The sequence below is a fragment of the Mercenaria mercenaria genome, chromosome 10 (assembly GCF_021730395.1).
Source record: "Mercenaria mercenaria strain notata chromosome 10, MADL_Memer_1, whole genome shotgun sequence".
Classification (NCBI taxonomy): Eukaryota; Metazoa; Mollusca; class Bivalvia; order Venerida; family Veneridae; genus Mercenaria; species Mercenaria mercenaria.
Window position 1 is genome coordinate 78,351,757 of NC_069370.1, and position 25,179 is coordinate 78,376,935.

At 36.1% G+C, this 25,179-nt stretch overlaps 2 protein-coding genes across 4 annotated transcripts in view; one reads left to right on the forward strand and one right to left on the reverse strand.

The window, feature by feature from the left end:
• LOC123561058 (nephrin-like) overlaps positions 1 to 25,179 on the forward strand; it is a 107,187-nt gene that overhangs the window by 38,783 nt on the left and 43,225 nt on the right. Inside the window, exon 1 of one of the 2 annotated variants that reach the window (XM_053516561.1) lies at positions 23,967 to 24,367. The exons of the other annotated variant lie outside the window; for it this stretch is intronic. Coding sequence (XP_053372536.1) covers positions 24,328 to 24,367 — 40 coding nt within the window. The 5' untranslated portion in view covers positions 23,967 to 24,327. Of the gene's footprint in view, positions 1 to 23,966; positions 24,368 to 25,179 lie in introns of those variants that run through there. 2 annotated transcript variants of the gene reach the window in all.
• LOC123561061 (uncharacterized) lies at positions 4,466 to 10,018 on the reverse strand. Of its 2 annotated transcripts, none has more exons than XM_045353225.2 (2): positions 9,864 to 10,018; positions 4,466 to 6,228 (listed from the first exon to the last, which is right to left on the reverse strand). In XM_045353225.2, the coding sequence occupies exon 2, from the start codon at positions 6,223 to 6,225 to the stop codon at positions 5,281 to 5,283; it is 945 nt and encodes a 314-aa protein (XP_045209160.2). In that variant the 5' UTR covers positions 6,226 to 6,228; positions 9,864 to 10,018; the 3' UTR covers positions 4,466 to 5,280. The 2 variants fall into 2 exon arrangements, with proteins under 2 accessions (XP_045209160.2, XP_045209159.2); XM_045353224.2 differs by lacking the exon at positions 9,864 to 10,018 and adding an exon at positions 6,373 to 6,531.

Genomic DNA, 25,179 nt, shown 5'->3' on the forward strand with positions numbered 1-25,179 from the left:
ATTTTTTTAAGAAATGTAGGAAAGGTTTTCAATAATTTCTACTTTAGGTTCTACCCTATCCTCAGACAATTTCTTATTTAAAGTATCATGGAAGGCTCCAGAATTCATGTATCACCAAGAATAAGAAGAAGATTCTGGAAAAACCAAGAACAAAATTTTATAAAAATAATTGTCACACCCTGTTTATCAGTATGATGGTAGAACATTCTGGAACACCATTGAATATAAATAACATACACCATGTCTCAAATCTATCAGAGCGGACACAGTTGACCAGTGATAACACTGTTTGACTACGAAACCAGGCTCATGAGTTCGAGCTCCTGATCCTCCAATTATAATTACTAAAATTGGGATAAGAGTCCCTTGTATTATACACCTGACACGCTATAGAGCCAGACAAACTTTTGAAATTGGAGCGTCTTCTGTATCTTGCAATCTCCTCCTACTAGCAGTACTTACATGCTTCTGGAGGAGTTGCACATATGGGTTACCGGTGGCGGCTATAATTAAGCTCACACATACACATGCACACGCACACATACACTCAAAACTAGGTCAGAAAACAGTCAGTTATCATAAAAGTATAACCTCAGGGAAAATGACATATATAACAATATTTCTTCGCAGTATAAATCTAGATAGTCACCTTATGACCTTAACCGCTAAAATAGAGCCGATGATTAATTATTAGGAAAGCATTCGTTTTTATACAGGTGCACACTGAAACAATGTTCAGATTAACTGGCTGCGGGTATAGAATAAGTAGCACGAACAGGTTATATTCACCCCTTTATATGAACAAGTGTTGTCAAGATCAGTGTAATTCGCATAACAACATATTGGGGTTCGATCCAATGGTGACAAGATCTTTTTATTAGCTCACCTGAGCCAAAAGCTCAGGGTGAGCTATTGTGACGTCCGTCCGTCGGCCATCCGTCCACATTTTCCATTTTTTAAACAACATTTCCTCCTACACTAGCAGGCCAATTTTGATGAATCTTCACAGGAATGTTTCTTGGATGGTCTTCTTTAAAAATTGTTCAAAGAACTGAATTCCATACAGAACTCTGGTTGCCATGGCAACCTAAAGGAAAAACTTTAAAAATCTTCTAGTCCAAAACCACATGTCATAGGACTTTAATAGTTGGCATGTAGCATCATCTAGTGGTCCTCTACTATGATTTTTCAAATTATCCCCCTAGGGTCAAATAATTTACTTCACAGTGCTGTGTGGCGGCTTCAGCCCGACTTCATCTCAGTGTTGTTATATTTTCTGGTCCTTCGAGATCAATGATTTCAATCCATTTAGATTTGAAGATTGAATCCTGCTAAAGCCGGTGCTAGGGGGGCGTGGGCAGGGTTGCATTTTCCATTACCGCTCATGAACAGACTCAATCAAACCGAGTCTGCAATTTTCACTGTTTGCCTTGTTCTCGGTGCTTCCGAGGGATCTACTTTCCAGATTTTATTTACATTAACTTATATAGGGAAAATTTTGAAAATCTTTTTGTCCAAAACCACAAAGCATAGAGCCGCAATATTTGGCTTGTGACATCATCTAATAGTCGTCTATAAAGATTTTGTTCAAATTATGCCCTTGGAGTGAAGACAGGCTCCGCCCCGGGTTCCCAAGTTTTACATAGATTTATATAGGAAAAAAATCATCTTGTCTGAAACCACAAGACCTAGGCCTTTGATGTTTGGTAAGTAACATTGCCTTGTAGTTGTCTACCAAGATTGTTCAAATCATGACCCTAGGGTGAAAAGAGGCCCTGCCCTGGAGGTCCCAAGTTTAACATAGACTTTTATAGGGGGAAAAAATAAAAATCTTCATTCTGAAACTGCAAGGCCTATGCCTTTGATATTTTGTATGTTGCGTTGCCTAGTGGTCCTCTACCAAGATTGTTTCAATTATGCCCCGAGGGTAGAAAGAGGCCCACCCTAGTGGTCCCAGGTTTAACAAAGACTTACTTTGGAGAAAACATGTTAAACTCTTCTTGACAGAAAATTCAAGGCCTGGGCTTTTGATATATGCTATTTTGGTAGCATTGCATAGTAGTTCTCTAACAAGATTGTTCAAATTATGCCACTTGGATGAAAAAAGGCTCTGTTCCGAGGGTCACTTAGGTTTTACATTAGTTATATAGGAAAAAATACTTCAAAAATATCTGATCATATTTTCCAGACAGTTTAATAATAATTACCTCATGACCCCAAGTAATTAAGGGTCACTTGACTCTGAATTTGACCAGCTGACCTACTTTCTTGTTTTTTAAGATAAAGCCGTGAAATTTAAATGGCGTATTCAGTTTTGCACAGCGATCTTAAAACTGACTTTCAGAGACCATGAATGTGACCTTCTTACCTACTTTCTTAAAACATGTATTTTAGCATCAATTTTACAATTGAAATATTACTCATATTACTCAGATGAGCAATCTAGGGTCATCATGACCCTCTTGTACTGCATATATCATTCATTTTCCCATTACAAAAATATATCTAATAAAATTACCCAGACCGGGTTGAGCTAGGCTGGTCTGGACTTGTAGTGTAGTTTAGTGTATAACTTTGATAGGAGATCACTCGTTTTGAGCTATTGTGATTTCCGTCTTCTGGCCTGTTTCGTCGGGCCCTTAAGGGGTTTTCCCTTATTACTCTGTCTTCTGCAAAGCATTGAGTACATGCGTTTTAGGTTCTTAAGTATTGCATATAAGAGCATTTTTGTGTTTTACATTACATGCCTTCTGTTGCCTTTGCGTATGTTAGGGTTTCACCTGGCGGTGATAACTTTTATTTACACTGTCTTTGGAACATGATGGGGATAAGAGTGCGGTTCAGGTGCACCATAAACCGGTTTAAACTCCCCAGTAGTGGTTTTGCCACTGACCTTTCCAAGGCGGTGCACCACTGTGTACATTTGTTTGTTTTGTCCTTGTAAGTTTGTTTTGTGTATGTGTGGTGTGCGTGTGTTGATCGTGTGTACCTTTAGGGAGGCTGCGTTTTTGAACGTGGCTATCCCTGTTGGATATTCTTCCTTGCTTCTTTCTTGTTGTTATATTTGGTTTTGTGAGTGTTTGTTTGTTTTGGGTTTAACGCCGTTTTTCAACAGTCTTTCACTTATATAACGGCGGGCAGTTAACCGAAGCATTATTTCTGGATTCTGTACCAGTACAATCCTGTTCTCCGCAAGTAACTGCCAACTTTCCCACATGAGTCAGAGGTGGAGGACGAATAATTTCAGACACAATGTCTTTTATCAAATCGCCACGGAGAACATACGCCTCGCCGAGGGCTCGAACTCACGACCCCGCGATCCGTAGATCTGAGCTCTCCTGATTGAGCTAAACGGGTGCGCTTTTGGTATTGTGTGGGGAAGTTGTCAGCAATGTTAATTTTCAGTTTAAGGACACTTACATTAGAACGATGGTATGTCTCGGACACAACCTTATGTCTTTTAAGGAAATTATGTCAAGAGCTCGATATAAGATGTGCTCTCGAGATAAGATGTCGAGCGATGGAAATAAGATGACATGCTCTCGAGTTAAGATGTCAAACTCACGAAATAAAATGCCGTGCGCTCAAGTGCTCGAAATAATTTTGTCTTTTAATCACACAGTCCTATATCGATCATGTGAGTTTAAGAGCTTAAAGTACATACGAAATACCGGTATGTCCCGTCCACTAACGGCCATATTTTTGTACAGATCAAAACTGTGAGCAGTCTTAGTTAGATGTTCACATGCCATAATGTTTTATCTAGTAATGTATTTAGAAAAAGTAAGCCATGTTCAATTCATGACTTCGGTTAATGACTTTTTTCTGAAATCAAACAAGCTATTTAGACAAGACGGTGTTCAAAGTATCCACTTTATAAATATAAAAAAGATAATCTTGTCCATGGTAGCCTACCTAAACACTTTTGCTAGAAAGGCACATTCTACCAAATTCCTTTGTTTGAGATTGCTTCGATTTTAAAATAATTGCAAGCACTAATTGTGCTTTGTATGTTGTAACGGAATTTCGATATGTTACAAAGCATGGTCGCCATGACCGTGACTTATTTTCTCAATATGTTTTATTAATGTATCTTTATGGAACCAGTTTACTTAGTCTGCACACTCTATATGATAAATGAAAAGGGATTGCCGCTGATGGCCGTGTCTTGTTTTAATATGTGTGTTGATACTTGTCTGAGCTGTGAAACATGGATAATAGATCTAGAACAATCATGGAACATTCCTTTAAACAAAATATATATCTCGAGCATTCAACGTATTACCTCAAGTGCAAGACATCTTATCTCGAGTGCTCGATATCTTACCTTGATTGCTTAACATCTTATCTCGAACGCACGATATCTTATATCGATCACTGGGCATCGTATCTCGAGTGCACGACATCTTATTTCGATCGCACGACATCTTATCTCAAGCGTTCGATAGCGTATCTCGACCACACATGAAAATGACAGTGTCTTTATTAGATTTATCTGAATAATCAAAATTAGTTTTGATTTGTTTTATAGTAATGAATCTTTAAACAAAACAATAGCAGGTCAACATTTGTACATATTCAGAAAGTCATTTTGTGATCGGTAAAATCCACTGTAACATTCAAATTAATTTCAGATTATTTCTGTTACAGCTATGGCTATGTGGAATCCCAATTAACATTTTGATTTACATGTTTGATCGACTATAAGGCTGTTATTTGCAAAATGGCGAATGGTCTGTGTTACCAAATAATATATTTTGTACAGGTTTACTAATTTAAATTTGTGTGATTTACTGCGTACAAAAATGATTACCTGAAATTAGACCAAAACTAGCATTGAACTGAAATAAAGCCATCAAAACATTTTAAAAAATGGTGGCTTTAAACTCAAATTGTAATTTAGGAGTTAATACAGTTTGCATATTTCAAAAGGCTGTTATCTTGAATAAAGACTTAAACTGTTGTTTCCCTTTTGATGTTCCTCATAGGGTCTTTTCTTGAAACCTTTGCGCTTGTGTCAGCTTTTGCTAAACTTTCATCATTTATACCTTATTAGCAAAGAAAAGGTCTTTCAGTATGCAAATCGCCCGGAACTGAAACTCAAACTCAATAGGCACTAACGTTTTGAAAATAAATCGTCATTTAATTTTACTGACAAATTGGTCAGACGATATCCACCTTTAAAAGTTTCCGGAAGGACAGTATACAATCATAATATATTTCAGCCTTTGTCTAATTTCTGGGTTACGACTTTCAATGTTTTTGGACTTGGATGACACTCTAATATGTAACGCCAACGAGTTGCGTCATTTTGGGTCGTAGGTATTCCATGCAAGTAATTGGTTTATATTTCGTCGATCCGTCTAAAGGCTTCACCACATAGTCATTATCAGGCAGAATAAAGAAAACAGCTGACTGTCGAGGTTTTCTTTTCTTAGATTCTTCTGCTGGTATGAGCACCCTATGCGGAGTGGAAACCACTGCGTCGGCAGTCCAGCGCTGCAGTAAATCAGCAGCAATTACGAGGATAGTCCCAGGTATAGGAATTACCTCCACGAATCCTTTGCCAGGAAAGTCCACCTCTAGACCTCCAACTTCATCTTGAAACAGGAATGATATTGTTCCATAATCCGAGTGCTCGGGAAAACGAATTTCGCCCGGCTTTGTTGTCATATCTAACGGGATGGGAGGATAATATAACGATCTTAAAGTTGTTGGGTTGTCCTGTGTTCCGATACGTGCGCTGGAATCTCTTAGAAATGTTTGTCGTTGACCAAGCGCCAGGGAAAGTGCGTCAAGTACACGGTACCCAAAAACTGAACATTGACCAAACATTTCTTTACAAGCATCTGGAAACGCATTATCCATCCAGTCATCTTGGTCGTCTCCTGGCTGGTAATTAAAAGACTCTTTCAAATCTACTGGATTTTCAAGGTTAGCCTTTTCCTGTCCCACTGGTGAATATCCGAAATCTCGTCTCGTTCCACGAAGGTGTTGTGTTTTCACGTCTAAAGGCTGTTTGAAGAAAGCTTCTGAAATGTGTATGAATTTGTCTTCGTACTCAATTCCGTGGTTTTTGAAGTAACAGACGCCATATTTACAAAATGAATTTTTCAGTGACAAAGCAACAGCTTCCAGTGACGCCTTATCAATTTCATCCGATTTTCTGTGCATACCAATTTTATCTACGTCAACGACAGGGATGGGCGACCGGATGTCCGACATAATCTGAAAAAGTTTGAATTGCAAAAACTGAATACCTGACCTCATACAACACAAAAAATGTAATTACTTGTCACAATTTTCATATTTACTTTCATTTAATTTACTTTTGATTTTATAAATTTGAAATACATATAGAAAAACACTAACCAGTATTTGCAGAATCCAAGAAAACATTTAACAATACCAGCAGAAACGAGCCTTTATGTTAAGGAGGTAGGTTACCTTGTTTCCAGGGTAAATTCAGATTAGTTGAGCCGTACCAATTTATTGTATTTCGTGTCAAGTTAGTGTTTTAACTGCTACAACCTCAATTTCGTTTATCTCTGTCCCTTCAAGTACAATTGTATCGTTTTTATCGTGGTATGAAGTCATGACACTCTAACGGTATTTTGTATTTAAAAAAAGAAGGAAAATACGGATATTTAAGACTTTTCAGTGTATTTCGGTTTCATTGTAATCCGTACAGGTCTGTGTAATTGATTATTTCACTAGTATGCGCATAAGCTTCTAATATAAGCTTAAACTGAATATGTCGCGGGGCTCGTGTTTCCGTGGTAACGCATTTTCTCTCATTTTTAAACAACTATGTAAGAAAACGGGGTTTTCAACGGCTTCAATCTCACTTTCTTAAACAACTATGTATGAAAACGGGGTTTTCAACGGCTTCAGCAGCCCGCCCGCTTAGCTCAATAGGGAGAGCGTTGGTCTACAGATCGCGGGGTCGCGAGTTCGATCCTCGGGCGGGGCGTATGTTCTCCGTGACGATTTGATAAAAGACATTGTGTCTGAAATCATTCGTCCTCCACCTCTGATAATTCATGTGGGGAAGTTGGCAGTTACTTGCGGAAAACAGGTTAGTACTGGTATAGAATCTAGGAACACTGCCCGCCGTTAGATGACTGAAATACTGTTGAAAAAGGGCGTTAAATCCGAAACAAAACAAAAACAAACAACGGCTTCAACAACCTATATTTTTCAGAAATGGTGAAACAAATTTACCCAAAAGAGTAAAAGCTTAACAAGGCTTCAGATTTAGAAGCGTCATTTTTGGACTTAGATTTAACAGTTGTGAATAAGAATCAAGAAATGAAATATATGATAAAAGAGACGATTTTAATTTGGAAAATGTCAGCTTCACCCCACCTTGATTAAGATGTTCCTCGAGCAACATGATACGGTGTCTATATTTCACAATTTAAAAAATTAAATCAGGATTACCGTTTTCATAAGCTACGGAAAGCCTTCAGCAAATTTTACTACAGATCGCCCGAACAGTCAGGGAAATCAAAAACTAACCTAAAACACTTTTAAAACTTTGAATTACACACCCGGAATACTATGGAGATGTAGTTTATAAAATTCGGAAAATTAAGCATAGTCTGTCTTTTAATAAGATATTTGTAAAATTTGTTTAAAAGTTTATCAATTGAAAGTGGATACGATGCGAAAATCGTCCAAACACAGTGCACACCCATCTACAATTAATCGCTACGCTTTCCTATTTGATGGTGCGGTAAAGTGTAAGACTCATGATGCATTTGTCCTAGATTCTACATAAAACGGACGGAGGGAGTGGAATTTTGTCTTGCAGCTTCCTTAGTCGTGCCCTTAAAAGTTAGGCTCCTGGTGCGCTGACTTCAGACAAGTTGTTGAGCACATAAGTTTAATTATACCTTAGATTTACCATGATTTTATGTCTTACTTAATATGATCTGGTATTGTTTCACGTATGTTAGAGCCTTTTTCAGCGAGGATTTTACTTACATTGTGTTGTCTAACTTGTTGAAAATAGGTGGGAGGTTGGCATGCCTTAACGTGTTTAAACCCTTAGTTTCCTTTATATAGATTACTGACCGTTTCAAGGTGGTGCCCCTATTTTCAACTTGTTTTCTGTCTGACTTGTATTTTTGTGCTGCGTTATGTTGTCTTGTTTGTTGTTCTTTCCTATTTCTCCCCACTCCGCCTATCGACCCCATCCTTTCTCCTTACAATTGTGCTCCCTTGTTTTGGCATCCCCTCCCCCTTTACTATGAATAAGTTATCGTGCCAACCTTAATTTTGGCTGCCTGAATCCTAAGGCGGTGCCCAATTGTTGTTTTCTGCTTATATCTGTGCGTTTGTTTGTTTGTGCGTCTGTGTGTCTTGGGCGGTGCTATAAAATGTTGTTATATCTGATTTGTCTGTTTATCTACGTTATTTAGTTGTGTGTGGGTGTGGGTATTTGTCTTCGGTACATGAATGTCTGCCCTACTGTGGTTTACGTTGTAGTGTAACTGTGATTAAAGAACGTAGCATTCCATTTGTATATTCATCCTTGTTCTACTTTCTCCTTGAACCCCTTCCCCAACCCCCATTTTACCTCTTACCCTTCCCCCCCCCCCCCCCCCCCTTTCTATATTTTGTATGATAATTAAAATTTACTGTTTGATTTTTGAAGCAACCCGTCTGTAACATTTTTACGTTACAGCTTCTTTTCGTTGTGGGCCAACTTTGCAAATGCGTGGCTCTGAGACTGTGTTTGCGGTGCTCTGTGCTTCCGAGAAATCTACCTTTACCTATTATCTTTTCCAGTGCCATTCTGTTAATGATCAACGTGGAATATAAGTGTAATATTAACAGCAATATACCAAACACTTTACATTGTACCCTATTGTTCTTAACGTTTAAAGTAACCATGTTTAAAATAGCTTATATCTTGCTTTTTATCAGAATGTCTAAGAGACATATCAAATGAAATTATTTGTCTCGTTCAGTGTAGCTTCAAAACATTTTCTTTCAATTAAGAAAGTGAAATGTTCATGTTATTAACATTTATTTAAACAAATTTCAAGTCTTAAAATACTGACTGCTCTACCCTTCACCTGGTATTTTTTTATGGAAAAATCATTGTGCTTGGATTTTTTTTTCGCATTGAAAGTATTAAAATACAGATAAAAAGCTGAAGCTGTGATCCTTAAGTAGACCAGGGTGAACGCTTTTGAATTTTAGAGCGAAAAACTCATTAAAAATATTTCTGCAAAAAAAAAATGCTGTTTAAAAAATAAAAAAAAATAGTTCAAATAATAAAAAAGGCTCAGAAATTACGTACTTTTAAGATAAAAGCTATTAATTTTGCGTGGTAACTGACACGTAACGTTATGACCTTAATAACGTCTTTTTAGGGCAACAAAGATTTTGTAGCATTTATGCTTTAATTTATTCATTATTTCATTATTATTTAAGTATAAAGCATCAGTTCAGAGACAGGCTAATGGAATGTTTTCAGAAGAATAAATATATAAACACGTTTAGTTTGTTGGTAACGTTGTCGTAAATCGTCACATTAGCTTCCGGTTAGGCATGCGCACATACAAATGTTAAGGTAACGTACCTCCTTAATACAAGTACATATATCCTAATCCAAACTCGTTTGTTGTTTTATTACATCGAAATTCCAAACTTTTTAACTCATATTCGCATTTAGTATTTTGGACATGTGACAAAACGAGTTTTCCTTGGTTCTGTCTGAACTTATCAATTACTTGATAATTTTAGGACATACACTACAAAGAATATTTTTCTCGTAAATATACTCCAATTTTATGTTATTCAACGTTTAACAGTGCAGAAAAATATATTATTATATCATAAATACATACCACAGGTATGTGCACCTTTCCAGTGTAAGATCCGAATATAAAGTAGTGCAACTGCAATGCAAATGCAGCTGAATGCAGATTTATCCTAGCTAGCGTGATTGCTTTTTGCTAGCAATTTTCTTCAAGGTTGATAAAATGCTACTGATGCATGTTTATAATTTGATGATATGTAGCGTGCACGGTCTAAGCTCAGTATATAAAATATAGTATAAATTTTCCTATGGACTTCGACTGATTGAAACAAATGATTTTAGTATGAGTGGATATTGCAAAATAGTTAATTCGAATCAATCTATTTCAATTTAACTGATGATGAGCACTCAAAATTAGTGGATGGAATCTTGTTGCATGGTGATTCACAACAAACAACATGCCTGAGGCGAATACCATACTTAAGATTTTCCAGAATACAACCAGATTATCAAGTTCCTATCGTTCTTATGGCCCTGAAACGAAACCAAATCTCAGACTGATAGAAGGTCAAAAACCCACTAGTATTTGATTTTATTGTATTATTAACGCCTATTGTATTTATCGTACCAGTAGATAGAACTTTTTCTTTTCTATAAAGACACAAGTAAAATTTGTGAAAAAGAAAACTGTCGGCTAATATTTTGAAGATGGGATTGAAAAAAGGCTAATAAAGCTCTAACTGTTATTGCGGTGCGTTGCATGCCATTGAAAGACTGAAAAACGTCGCATCCTTGAAGAAAGTTACCCAAAATTAATCTTTTTTCTTTGTTTACAAACTCACGCTCAGCCTCGTTCTGAAACCCACGCACCAGCATCCTCACGAAAATAAGAACGGAAATCTACGACAGCATAATTTTTCGCATTTTCAAACAATAAATGCAAAAGATTTCTCGTAACCGAAACATTATATTAATATATTATAAATATCTTCTAACGAAAGGCCTATAGTTTGACAATAAAGTAAAAAAAAACAACATGAAATTTAATACTATTCATTTATAGACTGTGTTACTTCCCTTGTCTTACAGATAAGAGACTGTCACATAATTTGCCTTAAAACTGTGTTACTTCAATTGTCTTCATGCGCTTATGTAGATCTTTTTTTTGTCTGCAGTAGTACGAGTATATTCTAAATATACGAAGCGTGACGTAGACACGGGTACAAACTCAGCCAATCAGTGCTCGCTGGAAATCTCTGATTTATTTATGGCTGAATAGGATAGGGATAAGTTCTTTTTTCCTATTTTCTTGAAATATTTGAAATAATAAAAATCTTATGCAATTTTCAGCTCCTAATTCCTTTATGTAAGCCTTTCATTAACTGCAATATTTTTTCTTTTATTTACAATATCATTTTTTTCATTGTCACATTTTAATAACTTCTCCTACCAGCTGCAGAATCCTAAAGCGTATCAAATATAGTCACCGGTTTCTACCGGCGATTAATGAAATATCAATGTTTACGACACGCTGATAGGCCGCTAGATGCTAGGCCGCTAATTTCACGCACATTTGTTTATCATGACCACATTCCATGTTTACTGAATAGGGTTGGTGGGTTGGTGCAAGCATAGGTTTCACTGTTTTTTTTTGCTCAATACTCTGATTATCAGTGATGTGATTATATCTCTCAGACCGAAGGCTGCTGTATGCCTACCAACAGTCTGAATGGATAGTGGTTTCCAGTTCTATATATCGCAGAATAAGAGTATGATCACTAAGCTTCTGACTGTACAGTCATTCGGGACATTGTACATCCAGTACTATGCCTGTTAATGAGTTCCTGCAGGCCAGTTCTTGTCTCTTATAGACTCCTTTTTTGTTGCACTTTGCTTCTTGTGTATCTCCAAACCAGAGAGAAATTGACTGTTTTCTTCCTATTTTCATTCATACTAACAATAAAAAGATGTGGCAAGCTAATATTTGAGCATATTTTCTCATTTTAATGTCTATCTTTTAAACTAGCACTTGCTCTAGCGTATATATGTCACCAAATATGCCTAAAGGCACGCAATATTGTTTTGTTTTCTCTATTTATCTCATACCAGTAAAGTACAGGGACCCGAAGTAGATCTATGCATTAAAAATGTAACTACATGTATATCAGTAGACATGCTTGACAGAGTTGTTCCACCTCCCCACGTTTCTACAATACCAGCTTACATGGTGAGATTTCTGCTATACATGTACCTTGCCCATTTCGTTCGTTATGTTTCTCCTTTTTCGGGAAGGAGTTCTGATAAAGCTTGAATTGGACATTGCGGCTAGCACTAGCGGATTCAGAGGGGGGGCGCACCCGGCGCCCGTCCCATTAAAATCGCCGGAGCATAAGTAATTTGTCTTGTGTTCTGGGTAAAATAAGCGCAATAATGTACATTTTTCTTGCTCGCTACGCTCGCGTAAACATAATCTGTCTTCTGTTCTGACTGCTACGCTCGCATTGATAATTTATCTTTTGTTCTGGGTGAAAAATGTGCATGTTTTTGTCTCTCTCGCTACAATCGAATACGTAATTTGTCTTCTGTTCTTGGTGAGAAATATAAAATATGCATTTTTTTCATTGTCGCACAGGTTATTTGTCTTATTTTTGGCGAAAAAAATGCATTTTTGCTCGCTCGTTATGCTGGAACTTATAAATTCTGACAAATTTTGTATGAGCTCCTATAAAGCCCTTCACAGTTTTTGTCTTAAATAGTTCTAGGTTAATCTTCCCAAATAAGTCCTCAGAAATCGGGCTAAGAAATTCCGAGGTACTTGCGCGAGAATTATTCTGACAATTCATAAAATGTGACTATAATTAGCATGTTATTTGGGTTGATTTTGTCACAAAACCTGTCCTTTGTCAATAGCAAATAAAGTACCTCAGAACGCTCAGATTGCACCAGATGGATCCATTGTTTTCAAAATTTTCCGGAGAGCATGCTCACGGACACCTCTACTTCCTCTACACTACAGATATTTTACGCCCCCTCTATCACCAAATCCTGTATCCGCCCCTGGCTTGTAAATATGTTTAAGGTTTTTGGATATAAATTCTGTTATCTTTAATAGTTGCTGGTTTGTTCTTCTGTTATCCGTAGTATTTAGATATATTTAGACGTAACAATATCATTAACTGCTCTGAACGGAGATGAATATTCGATATATAAAAAAAGGTAAACTGCCTTGGGGAAAAAAGTATGACTTTACTTTGATGTTTAGTCATATTTTATTTTTCATTTTACTGGGCATTTAATTAGTATAATTTAACGTTTCAAGTTGTTTGTTTTTTTTTTTGTTTTAGTTTGAAATGACATATAATAAACAGTATAGCAAAAGTATTTACTGTGAATTAGATGGATTTGTAAACGACATTCATCGTCGTCGATGTAGCGTTTAAAATGATACGGTTTCAGACGACTGAGACCCACCTGACAATGAAAAACATAAAACAATCACATTAAAGAAAATCAGATGCGTAGAAGGGTTTGTTTGAAACGTTGCAAATGTCATCGATGAAGGATTTACAATGATAAAGTTTCACTCCAGGGACTCCCCTTCCAATAACATAGTAATATGCAATATCACTTAATAGAAACTACGGAAGTTTGCAGCGAAATTTCCAGATTCACAGGAAGTCTATGCTTAAAGTCTAAAATGATTGCATTCTCTGCAGTAGGCATCTAATGTGTAGGGCACCAGAAAGGACATTTATGTCATTGCTGCTGCAAACCGATTAAGTTGTGGTTACTTGCGGCCCTAGTAAGATGTAACTGTATATGCATCGTTAAACCTACAAATATAGCAAGTATGTCTATTCAAATTAACCATATACTCACTGATCATCTATGATATACTCTAAACATCTACTATATAATTATTTATAATAAACGAGGTGTAAAGATGTGAAACTTGATTTTATTATCAGTGAAACACTATAATTATGTTTCATATCACGTACTGAATCCTTACTGAACTTCTAAATGTTAAACATGTTTACAGAAGTTTATTTTACCGTGCGCTCTGAATAAAAAAGATCAAGGACAGAACATATCAATGAGTGAACGCAATTTATGTTACCGTACGCTCTGAATAAAAGATCAAGCCTTAGGACAGAATATATAAATGAATGAACGCGCTACTTTAGCTTATATTCAAGTGCTTAGCTTACCAACATTTACCCAGACTCTCATTGTTCATCTTGGGGCCTCCGTGGCAGAGTGGTTAAGGCCTGTGACTACGAACATTTCCCCCTTAACGCTCTGACCTCAAAACCTCGCGTTTGGTATAGAATTCTTTCACGTGAGGAGTTATCAAGCTTACTAACGGAAAGGTCGGTTTTCGAGCTAGGTGTCAGCACTTGTGCACGAAAAGCTGGAACATTACCGTATGACCTGATATTGTTAAACCAAACCTAATAAAATACATACGTCCACTGTTTCTTGAATATATCAGTCTCACTATTTCCTTTCTTATCTGTGCACTGAACGAGACCGGAACTGAAGTCCAACTGGTCGTCATGGCTAGTATGTAAATAATTATGTTCTGAAGTTTGATGATCATAGGAAATTATTAGTGCTCTAGAATAGTAAGAACCGTGCACAATACAATTTTATATACGTTATATTACTTAAGAAAGCAGCTTACTCTCCTCTTGCTATATTGCTATGGATATAGGATATGTAACGTGTATATTTATTTGGTGGAGAAAATAGCGGTAATAATAAGGTGTTAAAAGCTGTATTTAAGAATTTTTAAAATCACTATTTTCTTTCCATCGAAGTCCATTTTCTGCTGTTTCAATTCGGAGGAGTGATCTGATCAGAAATATAAATGTGTTACTTTTTTGAATTTGTTATTTGGCCTGTGACAACTATATATATGATAAAACTGTTGTTCCCCAGTCTGTGAGACTTGTGTAAAGGTTTCTAACTAGTTGAAGAACCGAGCCGGTAAGTAATATATTGAAAAGGGTTAAACGCACAGTAACAATAAAATAGAGCCAGTAGTGTTTCAAAAAGTATAGAGGATAGATACAAAATTACGCGGAATGTCATTACTACATGAAAAGAAAATAACTTCAAATTATTTAAAATACCAGGTAAAGTTAAATTTAGGAGTTCTATTAAAGACTGAAAACGTCAAATGTTAGCAACCGTGGAATATCTCTGATATACCTGGCCCGATTCAACGTTTACTTGTTACACTGCCAAAAAGATAAGATAGTTGGAAAGCAATGGTAAATAGCGGAGAGATGAAATATGAAAGCCACTGAAACTGTAAATGCTACATAAAAATTAAGAAGAAATAGACTACCCCCGTACATAGCTACATTATTTTGTTTCCGGATATGAACGTTCTTTTTCGGCGGATTTTTGACTTTCGACAGACGGACAGAAATTCAAAATATGCAGAGGAGGCATTATAAAAAGTATAAATAAAGAAAAATGACTCATTAACTCGAACGTTCGTGTTACTTAAGTCTTAAGTTAAATTAGGTATTTCAAAATTTTGAGTTACTTAGGCTTATCTTGGTCTGCACTGGTCACAAAAGCAGAATCACTTGCCGCTAGCAGGCTTAAGGATAAAAATCATACGCAAGTAAATGAAACGAAATAGGTAAAAATATAGTATTAAAAAGAAAACATCAGCAATTCGTTTGACTGAGTCTGATCATTTGAAGGCAATCCGTTTCTCGGCCGTTCGTACAAACGTAAGTGGAGCTCTACTATAGAAATGATAAGACTACAACATACTTCTAACGAACTTGAAATAATAGCATTGGTCCAGATTACCCTTGTAAGTGGCGATTATATACGTCTGCCTTATGTAGCATTGGTCCAGATTACCCTTGTAAGTGGCGATTATATACGTCTGCCTTATGTAGCATTGGTCCAGATTACTCTTGTAAGTGGCGATTATATACGTCTGCCTTATGTAGCATTGGTCCAGATTACCCTTGTAAGTGGCGATTATATACGTCTGCCTTATGTAGCATTGGTCCAGATTACCATTGTAAGTGGCGATTATATACGTCTGCCTTATCACAGTGTATAGACTCTCTGTACGCCCGACCGGAAGTCGCCAAAAACTAGGCGTTCAGAAATCAAAACACAAATTTTTGCTGTCGCGGATGGCTTGGATTTTCATTATTTATTTCGTTAATATCGCATAAAGTAAGTGTATTTTTAATCTACGTATTGTTTAAGAGCTGTTGTTTACGTAGATACCAAACACGCCTATCAAAACTCTTAATATACTTCATTTCAAGTCAAATCACGCGTGGGTATTTGTTCGATTTTGTTATGAAGCTATCAATTCTTAGAAATACATGTATCTTGAGCTTTTGCAAAGAATTGAAACCTTTGCTACTTCGTAGATAAATATCTTACGCATCGATAAATACTAGCATGGCTCTACGGTAACGAATGCGTTTTTAGGAAAATGTATTTTTCTGAGACATATATGCCGATTACACTGTCCCACTAGTTGATACATTACTGGCCCACTAATCGCAATTTCTAAAATCCGGACTGAACGCTTAGTCGAAAAACTGTACGCATATTCAAAACTTCTTTTCATTCATATAGTTCAATAATTTGACTTTTTATGATAACCAACAGTTAAAAAGTAATAGTTATAATTTCTTTCGTTTTCGTAACAGTCACGGACCAGTTTATATGTTATTACTGCAGTTTCGAATCCACTTTTCGTAAAGGTTAATGTTTATTAGTAAGTAATTATCAAATCAATTTAGTCTAGCGCGGCACAGCCGCGCGACTAATTCAATTTGGTAAATGCGTATACTAATAAACTCTAACCTGCATAGTGTTTGAAATTATTTTTTGTAATAATGACTAGATTCTTTACACATAAATCACTAACGCATCATTCATGTAATCGTTACGTGGCACAACTGTGTTTGATCCATTTCCGGCATCTCAGATTTGTTCGGACTTTACCTCGGGAACTTTATCATCTTTCACAGAAGAAACAGCTGCCGTCGGCGCGGTTATTGGTAATTTCTGTTTATTTTAAAATCCGGCTCCAAATCACCGCTGATATCAGTCAAAATCAAGCAGATTGAAGCTAATATCCAGTTATTTTTCTTTTGCATTAATAATTATTGCAGTAATCGCTACAAATCAAAATGAAAATGACCTGGCTCCTAATGTTTACATCAGTTGTTCTACACGTATAACTAACCACCGTCTTGGATGATAGATGAGCGGACTCGTTTTGGACACTTTGATTGTACAAAGTTTTCATGTAGACAGCGCGTTTGTCTGTTGGCGGAGCTTAAACTAAAAAAATAATTTCAAGTACAACACCTTAAGTGACCTTCACCTTGGGTATAATGGGCAGTCCCTGCATAAAAAGACTTTGTTTGCACAATGTTTATGTGAAGTCAGGGCTGTCGGCGGCTTCGTAAAAGTGGTCCGGCCTTCGGCGTCCCGCAAATGCTGAAGACAGGAGAGGGAGAACCACGAGAGAGGGGTTTCCCCTTCCCTATCCTCTCTCTTAAGGGGGGTTCGGGGGTTTTCCCTCGAGAAAATTGTAAGATTTGGGATGCCAGTAAGTGTGCTTTTCTTTCATAATGAAAGCATTTTCTGTTAAGATTTTCAGTCAATTTCGTGATATTTTCAAGTTACAGTAAGGTATAAGCAAAAGTAAAAAAAAAGATGTGACAGAAAAAAAGGTTGCCGAAAAACTTAACTTTAACCGAAACCGGGGCGAGTAGAATAGCAGCGCTATTCCCCGAATAGTCGAGCTGAAAATACAAAGAAAAAACAAAGTGTCCTGTCAAGCTGAGCGGAATAAATATATATTTTTCTCGTCACGTACACAGATCTATTTCTTGTCCAATACAAGGACATCGTTGGTGAAACAGACCAATAAATACTGTTTCACTGTCGCAAGTAAAATACAATACAAAACTTATATTTATAAATTCAATAAGTACAGTGTATAGAGCCTACAAGCCCAAACACGTAATTTCTTTATTGAATAGGCGTACAGTGTTTTGGCGAATAGTGGAACAGTTTTATATAAAGTTTTGCGACTAGGCGGTCAGTGCATAATTCAGATGCATGTTGAATTAAACAATATTTAAACTATTCAGGATTGTAAATTCATATTTGTAGGTATAAACTCATTTGCATGGATTAATAATTTAACATTAAGAAGCGGTTCTGACACGTATTTCACTCGCAGTTCCTAAATAATGCACATTTTTAGCCTGAATGCATCGTCTTTTGCTTTGACCTGCCGGGTTTTGGGTGAAAATAGGTTTTAATTTCATGTGTTAATGTCTATTTAACGGCAGTTTGTTGCAGAGACATTTATCATACATTGAAAAATATATAGAACAAGAATATTTATTTCAAATAGCCAAAGAACAACATAAAAATACTCACTACCGACAGCTTCCAAAAATTTGAAAAACGAAAGTGAGCGCCTAGTTATTGGCGACTTCCGTTTGGGCGTACAGAGAGTCTATACACTGTGCTTATGGCACTAAAACAAAATCTGATGTCGTTAATGTCAAGTTTACAAGTAAACCTTTTCGAAGGATATGATGCAACCAGGCATCGTACAAAAGACTCGGTTTGACTGAGTCTGTTGACGAGACATAATGGAAAGCAATTTACGCCTCCGATACCCGAAACTCTTCCGCAAACCCTCCCCCTACCTCGCCACCCCCGTGTGGGTTCAAGACAGTAACATTTAATGCAATCAATGATCTCAAAGATCCAGAAAAACGTGGACAATAACTACAAGATCAAACATTTTGTTAGCACAGTGCCAAATGAAACCCGGTCAGTTATTAGTCCCCTACTGGTTGAAAACCAGTTTCGGGGACTATAGGAATGCACTTTTCCGTCATTCCGTCCGTCCGTCTGTCCGTGCCCGCGAAATGATGGTTAAGTGACTGCATAACGGTACTTTCTCTTTGAAGTCATTCATTCCGTTCTGTTTATGTGACTATTTTCTTTTTATGTGACTGTTAGAACAATAGAGAGAACAATGGGGGTGTCACATAAAGACCGTTTCGTTAGAACGTCCGTCCGTCCGTCCGTCCGCAATTTCGTGCCCGGTCCATAACTCTGTCATCCATGAAGGGATTTTAATATTACTTGGCACAAATGTTCCCCATGATGAGACGACGTGTCATGCGCAAAACCCGGACCCCTAGCTCAAAGGTCAAGGTCACAATTGGAGGTCAAAGGTCAACAGGGCTTTTTTCCTGTCCGGTCCACAACTCTCCCATCCTTGAAGGGATTTTAGTATTACTTGGCACAAATGTTCCCCATGATGAGATGATATGTCATGCGCAAATCCCGGACCCCTAGCTGAAAGGTCAAGGTCACAATTGGAGGTCAAAGGTCAACAGGGCTTTTTTCCTGTCCGGTCCATAACTCTCCCATCCATGAAGACTTTAATATTACTTGGCACAAATGTTCCCCATGAGGAGACGACGTGTCGTGCGCAAAATCTGGACCCCTAGCTTAAAGGTCAAGGTCACAATTGGAGGTCAAGGTCAACAAGGCTTTTTTCCTGTCCGGTCCATAACTCTCCCATCTATGAAGGGATTTTAATATTACTTGGCACAAATGTACCTCATAATAAGACGATGTGTCGTGCACAACTTTCAGACCCCTAGCTCAAAGGTCAAGGTCACACTTAGCAGTCAAATGTTAACATAGCATGAACAGGGTCTGTTTCGTGTCCGGTCCATAACTCTGACATTCATTAAGGGATTTTAATATCACTTAGCACAAGTGTTCCCCATGATGAGACGACGTGTCATGTGCAAATCCCAGACCCCTAGCTCAAAGGTCAAGGTCACAATTGGGGGTCAAAGGTCAACAGAGTTTTTTTCCTGTCCCGTCCATAACTCTGCCATCCATGAAGGGATTTTAATATTACTTGGCACAAATGTTTCCCATGATGAGACAACATGTCATGCGCAAAGCACAGACCCTTAGCTCAAAGGTCAATGTCACAATTGGAGGTCAAAGGTCAATAAGGTTTTTTCCCTGTCCGATCCAGAACTCTGTCATCCATCAAGGGATTACAATATTACTTGGCATAAATGTTTCCCATGATGAGACGACGTGTCATGCGCAACACCCAGTACCCTAGCTTAAAGGTCAAGGTCACACCTTGAGATCAAAGGTCAAGAGGATTTTTTTACCTGTCCGGTCTATAACTTTGTCATGCAAAGCAGGATTTAGATATCAGTTGGCACAAATATTCCCCTGGATGAGACAACATGTCATGCGCAAGAACCAGGTCCCTAGGTCTAAGGTCAAGGTCATATTTAGAGGTCAAAGGTCAAATTCAAGAATGACTTTGTACGGAACATTTCTTCTTCATGCATGGAGGGATTTTGATGTAACTTGGACCAAATGTTCACCACCATGAGGCACCCTTGTTTTTAGAATTACGTCCCTTTGTTATTACTCTAAATAGATTTTATTGTAACTTTTTTATTACTGGCGGTAGAGAAAAATCGAGACCACTTTTCTGTGGTACAGCATGCATGTTACATCTAATTTTTAGGTGTATTTTGACCTATCTCTACCTGTTAAAGAGTTTCTTGTGGACTTATATTATATAGATTTTTTTTTTAAAAAAAGATTAACTTCCCTTTGTTGTTACTATAAATAACTTACATGATAACATTTTTATAATCAGCCAAAAAAATTCAATATGAAAACAACTGTAGGTTTTTATATATATAAATTTTAATCCAAGTGTTTTGTTATAACATATTGTATATATAGTACAATATTGTTTATACATCAATCAAATCAAATCACATCATTGGCAGATATCAGTTCATTATGTTATACTGCAGTAGAGAAAATTAGGTGCCTTCCAGTAGGGGACTTTGTATTGCATGGCAATACTTCATTCACTTGTTCTTAAACATTTGCGTTCATAATCGGTAAGCGTAAAATGTACATGTTTTAAAATCGATTTTCCAGTCATTGCTTTTAAGAAACGGAGAAATATATTGATTCATACAAAAAAAAACCTACTAGGATTTTATCACAAGCATTGAACCTTAGAAGCAGGAAAACATTTCAGTAACATTATAAAATGTCATATAAAGATGATGTAGAGTTAAGCTGACTTTCACTTTCCTTTGAAATTTTGCATTAGATTTACAAGTTTTTCTTTTTTATGTTATTCCATATCAAAAATATAGGAAACAAGTTTTCAATTACAGGAAGCATGCAAGAAATCCTTTAGAAAATACATTAAATCAACAGTTAATAAGATAAGTTTTGTGCTATTGTACTGTTTACAACTTGGCGTGTCATGATTATGTTAGACTATACCTGAATTTGTTCAATTAGAAGGAAGTACAACACAGACATGCCTTTTATTACACCAATGATACATTCATTATTATTTAATCAGAGAATGAAAATAGTTTGAATATTTAGTAACTTAAGGTAATAGGGTACACTTCGAATTTTGGCCCCGTCAGTATTTGTAAAAAATAGAACTTCGTGATTTTTGATGTCTGTAAATTACAGTGAGAGATAATGATTGTTAATTCTTTAGAAAATTTTAAACAGCTGATACATGTAATTTCTCATGTCGGTTGTAAAACTAACTGCTGTTAGCTTCGTATCATCAGTCATAGTCATCTTCGGCGCGGGAAATTCATATCATTGAAGAGTTCCATGTTTGTTGATTGACACTCGGGTACATTTTGCTATTTTGTGAGAAGAAAAAGAAAAAGAAAAAAAAGAAAAAAAAAACGAGATGGCTAGGCCGACATTCCATTTATATCCTGCAGTTCAGTAGGTCCTACTAAATTGAGAAATGGACATTGTTCCAGCAACGGGATCATTGCAGGCTCTCAAAAAAGTGCAGAATTGATGATTTGGGCGTGTTATTTTTAATGGAAAGGTACAACTTTCGTTATGGTAACTGTCTTTTTTTTTGTATGACTTTTTCTGTGAGTCCTACTTTTGTGATTAATTAAAAGCACAAAACATGCACACAATATTTATAAAGTGACCACTCTGATTCTGCACAATAGGGAAGTGCAATATAACTACCGACTCGCTACATGAAAGCCTGGCCGTGCCCAAAAAGTTTGAAACCAAATGTACCCTGTCACCTTAAACATAGACGTTAGATAATTGTTTACAGGTTACACTGCAATGTGAAATTAGTATCTTCTTCAACTGTCGTTAATACAAGAACTAAAAAATTTGGAATATCAACGTTTTACATCCTTTACACCTATATCAATATCATCTGCAAGGAATTTCAATTATTAAGAATATGTTATGTAATACAGGCTTACAAAGAAGTAAAGTAGCATATAGAAAAAATAACGCCTGTTTACTTAAAGTTTCCATGTCGCGAAGTGTATTGACAAACGAATACTAGTACCATATCAAGCTGTGTGTATGTTTGCCTCCAAAGCCACTCTTGATTGATATATGCTCGTATATAATGATGATCAGATTTAGTGGCAAAACTGGCCATGTAGATAATTAAACTAACATACCTCTAAAGCAAATGAGTAACGAACCTATTGTTATGTGTTTTATTAATCAATTTTTATGTCGACTCCTTATTGGGGTATCTTGCTTAGTTCGCTTAGAAAATGTAGCAAAATACAACTGATTAAGAGGTCACATGTTCCATCATCGGAAGGAGATACGTATTCATTCGTACAAGTTATAACTGGTTTGAAATCTAGGAAGACCGCGCCTTAGATAAATGAGCAAAGAAACAATTTATTGCAATGCAATGGTACCTGAAATATGTCGTTATTACCTGTCATATATACTTCCGTCTATCAATGATCTACTGCTTTCGTCATGGCTACAGTATGTTACATATTGTAAAATGATACGATATGCTTAACTTGAAGCATATCTATATATATCTGAATGTATTCACTCAGTCTTGTGTCATAAAAAGAAACTTGTATTTTGAAATGACTCAATCAAACCCAGTCTGCTATAGCCTTCTAAATGTTATTCTTATAGATTTTCTTAACTACATGTATCACAACAGTAGGCGGCCGTGATACGTCTCCCAGTACTTAGATTTAGTGTTATGTTTTGATATATGTTCTTGTACTTTAGAATCATAGAGTCCATTTAATTTATCCTGCTGTGTGGTTTTATTTGTTACATTTTCCATTACCTCTCGTGAACAGACTTTCAAACTGATTATGCCGTGTGTTTTGGTTGCGCTCTATATCTACAAAATTTGTTTTTCGAAACTTTGTCATTAAGGGAATTTTTGACACACAACTGTTGTCATTTATATGGAGAATGTTCAGTTTGAAAGTGATTCATGGACGAAAAGAATCAAATTAATATTCAAATAGTGGGTTCATCCAGGTGTTGTCCATTGAATATCAGGTAGCGTCATCCACAGTACTAATCATTCTTTCTGACCAACCTCACACTCCTGCAGGGACATACTTTGATTAATATACAGCACAAAATCTGAATAATATGTCAGAAGTCTCAAATGATACTTGAAAATATATTTAAATCACCGTATGCCTAGTAAAAAATGAACAGCTTCGTCCTTTACTTTATAACATACTACTGACTGAAAGTGGTTGCTGAGTACGCTAGCACCGTCTTTGCTACGGTACGTAATACAACGTAACAAATATGTGACATTCCTTACTCACCCTTCTCGATCATTTACTGTTGGTTTAAATCTATTTCTTACATTGATTTGCATATACGAAATGTTTATCCTAAACATAAATCTCCCAGTTTACCAGCCAATTTTGCCTTAAGGACGTATGCTAGAATTTGGTGCGAAAATTTTCCCAATAACAGAATTTCTTCAAACTTTGGATATTGAAGGACAATCATCTAAGAAACAAAAAAAAATGCAAAAAAATCATAGGTCACCGGATTCGAAAAAGAGTTATATGCCCTTGAAAACGGCATTTCCCCCAAAAATGACGTTTTCAAGGGCAGATAACTCTTTTTCGATACCGGTGACCTATGATTCTTATTGCATATTTTTGTTTCTTAGATGATTGTCCTTCAATATCCAAAGTTTAAAGAAATTCTGTTACTGGGAAAATTTTCGCCCATCTCATATACAGGGAATTCTAGCATACGCCTTTAAGTTTACTCTATTCATGGCCAAGAGCACATTATTTCCTGTTACAAATGTTCACTGTTCAATAGTTAAAAATACAAAGTTTAATTCTAAATTTACTTTGATATGAGTTTATTGAAATTGTATTTTGTACTATTTCTATCTTACTTTATTATTATCTGGATATTTATCAACACCGTTTAATTGCTATAACGGAGGTTATTTGAAACACTCTTGCATGGTTTTAAATAATATTTGATATTGGATTAGGACGCCGAGTATAAATTCACAAGTCGCATAGAAAAACATTTCATATAAGTTTCTTGGAATATACACGTGAGAAATTTGCAGCGTGCAAGTGTTTGTTTATACTTGAATAAAGACTATAAAAACCAAGATGGGAAAAGTAACAAAGGAGCTATTTCTTATACTTTTGGGTAAGTAATTTTAAATTATTGGTTTATAACACCAGAATACCATATGTCTTTTATAACATAACCTTTTATTTTATGCTCTTCTGTGAAATACTGAAATTTATCAGTGAAATAAAATTCATGTTTGTTGCTTATATATAATATGCAAGACCAAACAATCTTGAATTGATCATTTTGAGCATGTTGTTTTAATGTTTTTTAATTTCTTTGTAGCCGCTCCTGCAGATAGACCTACCTATCAAGCTATTGATAATTATTGCGGGAATGACGGAAAATTGTAAGATATATGCATATTGTATGATATCAAAAAATGTTGTAAGTCTAATAAAATAAATTCAGATCCACTATTTAATCTGAAATTTAGATATAATATTATTCGAACCACATCATATATCATAATAAGAAAAACTATATAATATTTACCATGAAAATTAACATTACATTGAAATGACTTTTCACTAAGCTGTGACATACAGATGTATGGATGAATGCAAGGTAGGATTATTATCTGAGTCATTGAGTGTTGTGGTCTCTCAAGCAAGTTTGACTGTACTTAAAATTAAAAATCTAAGTATAGCACTGAAGGCTATGTCAGGTTGACATATTAAGATATCATTTCATTTACGCAAGTAAAGAAAAAGAAAAGAAATTTTAATAATCTTCAAACGATGTACCAAATATAATACTAAATCAAGTTTTGCAGTCAAAAATGTTACTCATTAAGTTACACTTGCATCGTAATCTAAACACGCTAAATGAAACAATATATACAATACGGTGGAAAAAATGATCTTAAAATGTATGAAGCGTAGTGA